Source organism: Paralichthys olivaceus, chromosome 2 (assembly GCF_024713975.1).
Source record: "Paralichthys olivaceus isolate ysfri-2021 chromosome 2, ASM2471397v2, whole genome shotgun sequence".
NCBI lineage: Eukaryota > Metazoa > Chordata > Actinopteri > Pleuronectiformes > Paralichthyidae > Paralichthys > Paralichthys olivaceus.
Genome location: NC_091094.1, coordinates 9172162 through 9179683, shown reverse-complemented (window position 1 = coordinate 9179683; position 7522 = coordinate 9172162). Strand labels below are relative to the sequence as shown.

The 7522-nt window shown below is 36.2% G+C and overlaps 1 protein-coding gene across 1 annotated transcript; it reads right to left on the bottom strand.

The window, feature by feature from the left end:
• Nucleotides 1-3363, bottom strand: tubb1 (tubulin, beta 1 class VI). The gene is made up of 5 exons (XM_069534388.1): nt 3285-3363; nt 3056-3176; nt 2059-2167; nt 1786-1896; nt 1-1556 (listed from the first exon to the last, which is right to left on the bottom strand). Exons 2-5 carry the CDS (start codon nt 3110-3112, stop codon nt 442-444), a joined length of 1392 nt encoding a protein of 463 aa, XP_069390489.1. The 5' UTR covers nt 3113-3176; nt 3285-3363; the 3' UTR covers nt 1-441.
• Between the last annotated feature and the right edge of the window lie 4159 nt (nt 3364-7522).

Genomic DNA, 7522 nt, shown 5'->3' with positions numbered 1-7522 from the left:
TTGGTTTTACTGTTTTTAATTACTTTCATAATCACGTGGACAACAACACTCAATGCAACATCTATTGTAGTTTAGAAATAAAATGGACAAACTCTGAACATCATATTAATTTTTTGGATTATAATATTAATTGGTGCCATGACATAACATTTTCCATACATACATGCAATCATGTTGATTTTCAAATATTTTCTGAAAAAACCAAAACTGATCCTAAAAAACAAATGTACAACCATACAAACATTTGAAAAATACATAAAAGATGATAAGCACTGTGAACATGTCCAAGCACATTTCAGCAAATAAAGGCCATCTAAACCAACCAACCAACCCATCAATAAAACTGACCGACCAACAAACCAGCAATCATTTAAACTTAAAAAGTTAACTTTCCAACAATCCCATTTTTCACATCCTTGCGTCAAGGTGTTAAACTGTTTTCTATTCATCTACAGTTCCTTTGACTGTTTCCAACAGAAACTTTGTTGACACTGATGATGAGGGTCCCTCCTCCTCTTCATATTCTGCATCTGAATCTTGATCAACAGTGGCATCTTGATACTGCTGGTACTCTGACACCAGGTCGTTGAGGTTGTTCTCTGCCTCAGTGAACTCCATCTCATCCATACCTTCCCCTGTGTACCAGTGAAGAAACGCTTTCCTTCTGAACATCAAGGAGAACTGCTCGCCCACACGGCGGAATATCTCCTGAATGGCTGTGTTATTGCCAATGAAGGTGGAAGCCATTTTGAGGCCTCGGGGTGGGATGTCACACACGGCAACCTTCACATTATGTGGGATCCAGTCCACAAAATAGCTGGCGTTTTTCTGCTGGATTGCAAGCATTTGTTCATCTACCTCTCTGGTGGACATTTTACCACGAAAGATACCTGCAACTGTAAGGTAGCGCCCTCGCCTTGGGTCGCATGCCGTCATCATGTTGCGAGCATCAAACATTTGCTGAGTGAGCTCAACCACCGTGACGGCTCTGTACTGTTGGCTGCCACGGGCTGTCAGGGGAGCAAAGCCTGGCATGAAGAAGTGGAGACGAGGAAAAGGCACCATGTTGACAGCCAGCTTCCTCAGGTCTGCGTTCAGCTGCCCGGGGAATCTCAAGGACGTTGTGACTCCGCTCATGGTCAAAGAGACCAAATGGTTGAGGTCCCCATAAGTCGGTGTGGTCAATTTCAGTGTACGGAAACAAATGTCGTAGAGTGCCTCGTTGTCGATGCAGAAGGTCGCGTCTGTGTTCTCCAGGAGTTGGTGGACTGACAGGGTAGCATTGTATGGCTCTACCACCGTGTCAGAGACTTTAGGGGACGGCATGACGCTGAAGGTATTCATGATGCGGTCAGGGTACTCCTCTCGGATCTTATTGATGATGAGGGTTCCCATGCCGGAACCGGTACCACCCCCTAATGAGTGAACCAGCTGGAAGCCCTGCAGGCAATCACAGCTTTCACTCTCATTCCTCACTCTGTCAATCACCTGCTCCACCAGCTCTGCTCCCTCTGTGTAGTGGCCCTTTGCCCAGTTATTGCCAGCTCCAGAGTTTCCTGAAACAAAAAAGAAAAAGCCTGTAAGCTTCTGATTCTGTCACTTTTCAATACAATTACAGAATCATACAGTACTTATTGCAATGAGGAAAACTTAAAAATGTAAAAGCTATAAAACACAAAAGTTGTGACACATTCACAGACTGAACACTGTTCAGTGTTCATCATGTAATATATAGTATAAGAGCAAAAAAGATATTCTCAATGACTATTTAGATATTTCTCTCACCATGGATGAAATTGTCTGGTCTAAAAAGGGCCCCGATACGGCTTCCTCTGACACTGTCCATGGTGCCGGGCTCTAGGTCAACAAGCAGGGCTCTGGGTACAAATTTTCCACCTGGAGAAACAATAGAGAATGTTATGGATTTAGCCAGAAATGAGACTTAAATATGTCTCTAAGTTTAAAAACATGAAAAAGTTCATAAACTGTAAAATGAGTTGTTATATATATATATATATATATATATACATATACAAACATATCTTCTTTTTTTTTTACCATGTGCCTCATTGAAGTAGACATTGGCTCGCTCCAATTGGAGGTGGCTGTCTCCCTCGTAGATGCCTGTTGCATTGAGTCCATGTTCTTCACTGATCACCTCCCAAAACTATAGAAGCAAAGTCACAAATGAAATAATATTACATTGATAGTAATGCAAATATAATTGTTGTTTTTAAACATATCACAAACATGCTGCTTGTAGTAAAACCTTTTAAAGTATAGATCTTTAAAAAAAATATTTAAAAAAAATGTAAATCTCATGTGTGTCTTTTAAACACTTACCTGACTTTTATTTTACCTTTATGCTTAAATATTTACATCTCTTCATATTTTGAAATGCAGTTTTATGGAAATATCTTTTGAATTTACTTCCATTCAGTTGTAACACAGCTTCTCATGTGACTCCTCACAATCTTGTGCTGATACAGTTTAAAAATCCCTGATTTCCCTCAATGGAAGGACATTTGATGTAATAGCTCATTTGCAACTTTAGCTTAAGCTGTACTATCTTGTAGTTCCTGTCTTGTTTTTTGTGGTAGCCATGATAAAATATGTCCCACCCATGCCAGTCTGGCTTTGGCCCTTATCTTTTCCCTGAACGGTTTGACAGGGAACACCCAGTATCACTCACAACTGCTGTTGGCAACATGCAAAGGACCAGTACATGTTAAAATATTATTCATAATCTAAATTTAAATGTGATGATATGTAATTCTTTATGTAATTCTTTATTATACATTAAATACATTCAATGTAGCAAAACAAAAACAATCAAATTTTCCTTCAAACAGTGAGTTCAATCATTCAGCTGTTATGTTTTTTAGAAGTTTATATTCTACTACTTCATTAAAATTATTCTCAAAGAAACATTGTAAGTTGTGATTTGGGTCCTGGACATAAACAGAACACAACAACATCTTTAACAAAGTCAGGCTGAATGTGTATCAAATCCACTACTACTTCAAACAACAGAAAATAAATGTTACTCTGTTACCTTTGAGCCGATCTGGTTGCCACATTGTCCGATCTGCAGATGCACAATTTCACGCATGATGCTCGGGCTACAGTACAAAGAGCAGCTGGGGGTCTCTGACAGGAAACAGCCCTATGACTGCCTTTTTATACGGAACCAGAAATGATGTCATCAGGGAGTCACCCAAGCCGCTAGTTTATGCAGGGTCTCATAATATGGTGCTTGGCTGTACTTTTAAATCAGTACTCACCAGCTCGTAGCTTAAGATCCTCAGATAAGGCCCATCAATGCTGAAGTGATGGCGACGGGGCCCCAAGCATCTGGAATAGTTCACCTGAGGAAATCAGATTTGAAACAGGACTATCTGTTTTTTAATCATCACTCAAAACTTACTTTTTTTACATTTAAATGATGCTTTGTTACTTTATTCTGTTATGTGTTTTGTCCTTTGTGAAGCACATGGGCTGTTTTGAAAGATGTTACACAAATAAATAAAGTTACTATAATTACTATATTATGCAGAATAAGTACACATCCATTTTTTATTTGAGTAAATTTACTTTGCATTATACTCTAGAGGGATATGCATGAGTTTAATGAAGTTTGGTGGCTCCACCATATCACAATTCAATACTGAATGTTGTCTTGTGTCCTGTGCTATCTATATATAACATTATATCTGTGAAATATCTATCATATAAAATGTAATACCAAGAATATCCTTAAACTATAGTTTAAAATGGAAAGGTCCACTGTAAGGTCATATTGTAATTACTATAGGGTTTATAGAGTAAAACTAAATGCAATACTTATTCAAAGATGTCAAGCATATTAATAATCGTTGTTTCAGATGAACAGTACGTATAGAACATTCAACAAAAAAGTATGTAATGACATAATGTATAACATATTTCACTGTGTTATTGATACTAAATAGAAAATACATAATATTGACTCAGTGGCAAAAACACTTCTTTGAGCTTTAAGACCAAGCAAATAAAAATAATAAGAAAAAAAACAGGAAGGAAGTGTTTGAATGGAGGGAAAGTTTTTTCTCTGGTCCACATCAGATAACACACTATACCACACATTCATTTGAAACATGTTGTTCCCATGATGTCTGAAACTTAGAAAAAAGTTTGAACATTATAACATTGCTAAAATATTTTTACAAATCCTCACAGTGAAATTGTTTCAAAATCTGCAATGTGGCAATTTCCTACCTTTATCACAGCAGGATATTGATAACATGGTATAATAAACATACTTCATTAGACTCATACAATAATCAGTATTTCTATTTTAGCTATTAATTCGGTGTGTTAATATTTGCCAAAAATGGACCGTTGTTTGGACATAATGTGTGAGGGATGCTACCACCTAGAGGACCAACACAGCCATGACATGATGTAACTGAATTTTAGAATATCCACAGGTTGTCGATTTAATTTGTAAATTTTAACATGTCCTTGTGTTAGCATTTATTTCAATATGTCAACTGATGAACTAATTAAAACTGTCCAATAATCCCACAGCAGTTTATCTGATAACCAATTATATAAGTAAATTATGATTTTGATGAGCTATGATTATGTTTTTAGGAGGACAAATACTCAAAAAGGATAAATAAGTATATTTAACTGTCTGTAGGAATTGTTGGTCTATATCTGCTGTCTTTGTGTATGTGCAGCATAACGTACTTAATTATTTAATATCATATAAAGTTCACAGGGCCAATAGTTAAAGATGATACTATATCATTGTCCCTGACAGGTCAGTATGATGATTATGGGTACAAACATGTGTAACCCTCTGAAACATGAGTGAGACTTCCAGACTGAAAGAGACACAAACTGCAAACAACATTTTTATTTCCTTTTGTGTCTCTGTTTAGAACCTTATACTTTAAACTTATTTTTGTAGTTTGTAACCTATTGTAAAAGTTCTACATGTGTTCGTGACCATTTAAGTTTCTTCTCTATGGTGATCAAATAAAACTTCAGACTGAAAACTCTCCATTAAGCTCATGTGTTCATAGGTAAACCAATGAAACTGACTGAGAGTTTTTACCAGATACCGAGGCCTTCAGGGAAGAAGATGAGCTTTCGGGCCTGAGCAGATAAAGGTTCAACAGATTAAGTTTATTGCTCTGGAAGATTTTATTCTCATTTATTACGACAAACTTACGACTTGGATTTAAATGATTTCTGACTTTACTCCTTCACTTGACTGTTGGGCTTCAATTTAGAGCCACAGTAGCATGTAAATGTCATTGATGACCTTTGTGTGTTTTGCCCTGAGCTTCTTCCCGTGTGTTTTGACGTGTGGAGGGAGGTGTTTGTGTGCATGTGCACATGGGTGTTTGCTAGTCCATACAGTACATGCATCTGTGACTATGCTTTGTGATGCACACAGTTTGCATGCTTCCATGTTAGAGGTAAATTAGGAAAAGCCACAGAATCTTTACAAGTTAAAAACTATATTCAGATCACAATTGGGTTAAACTGTTTGGACATCTGGAAAGTGTTTCTCAAACCATAAATATCAATATCAGTGATGCTTGTTTATTTTGAATAATAGTCTTGAGTTCATGGAAGCTCTTCAGTCAATTTAACCTTAATATTACAATACTGTGTGTTATACATGAAGCCAAAGATTTGTGGCACTGAAACTATTTCAAGGTTCATCTCCACCCAACCAAAGATATTGTTAAAGCTACACAGTGAACAATATGTTAAATTTGAACACTTGATTTGAAATACAAAATGTTAAATTATAACACATGTGCAATTCAATGAAGCACAACTTTTCAAGAAATAAGTTCTGTATAAACTGATATAATAAAGTTTTAAAACTAGATCAAAGACAAAGTTACCAGATGAATCCAAATTCCTCAGAAATGTAATTGTATCAAGTAAAAAGTGTAAATCTGAGACTTTTGGGGCCCCTGGAAATCTACGGCTCCTGGGCAGTTTTGTCCAGTTGCTGATGCAGCCTTGAATATGAGGTTTCAATTTTATTTTAATTTGTATAGCACCAAATCACAATATACATTGTCTTTACATAGGTCGAAAACTTTTTAAAAAAATCATAGAGACACCCAACAGTTCCCTCCCCCATTGCCTGGAAGAAACTTCAAGCAGGTTTGATAGATGAGTTACTTTTTTAAATGACAACAAAACCACAGCTAGGACACTTCACTGATCAATACCTCTGATTATTGTTCAATATATTCATCAATAACATAAAACTGTAGTTGTGTCTGCTACTATCAACACTCACACAGTCCACTATGTACAAGCTAAGATATCTTACTCAACCTGAAGCTGTCCTACTACCTGTATTAGTACTTGCATAACTCCAATTAACTGTATATGACCATTCACATATTGACTGTACATATTCACAGATATTCTCTATAACTTATTCTAAAGGCTTTCAGTGTTATTGATTAAGGCTTTCTGGGTGTTTTAGTTGATTATCATTTTGCTTCAAAGAGGGCGCCTCTCCCCTTCTGTACCTCTGCTTCATGACGCTCCGGGCAATCATGTGATTCGTTCCTGCGTCAAGCCACAACACTGAGAGAACCGGAAATACCATCATCTCAACTTCAAACTAAAAGCATCATATTTCCTCGCGATAATGAATACAAAGGTGTTGATTGTTTCTGGAGTTACTCCTACGTTTTGGATTTTTTAACTTTTATCATCTAACATAATGTTTTGTGACCATTATATCTGTATCAGTCATCTATTTAATCTATTATACATCATATATTCTAATAGTCTATTGTAATGTTAGGTGGCAGTGAGGTTTCGTTTTGTTAAACAACACAAACTATACATTAATCTCAGAAAGATTTTCAAAGTATCATAAATGATAAAATGGTACTCATAGTAAACAGATATCACAATACTTTCATAAAAATTAATTTATTGTGTTTGGAACTTTTACAATTGTTTCTTTTTCACGAGTTTGGATTATTTTTTGATTGAAAATTATGCTACTTATAGTTGTATAAAATGCAATAAATTGATTGAAGATTTAACCAACTTTTCCAGCTGTGATCCACATGCGAACGCGGCTCCTGGGGAGGATATCACAGGGCATTTAGGCTAAAATATAGTGTAAATGACCTCGTTTTGAATCACATTTGAATGTTGGGGTTTACAGACACTTGGATGACACCACAGAAGCAGTATGGAGGCATTTTATGTTTTGCTTTTTCTTTTCTTTTCTTTTTAAGTTTGAAGAAATGGTCACCATTTACTTCAATTGTATTGGATTTGGCTGCAGCACTGTTTACCCCTGAAATTCCAAAAGTGTTTTTTGGATTCAAACACTTCACCCACCAACCAATCAGCAAAGTGGTGAGTAAATAATCAGTGAAATTGTATTTGTATAGTGCCAAATAATAATATACATTATCTCAAGGCACTTAACATAGTAGGTCAAAATTATAGAGAAAAACTCTCATAAACTGACCAG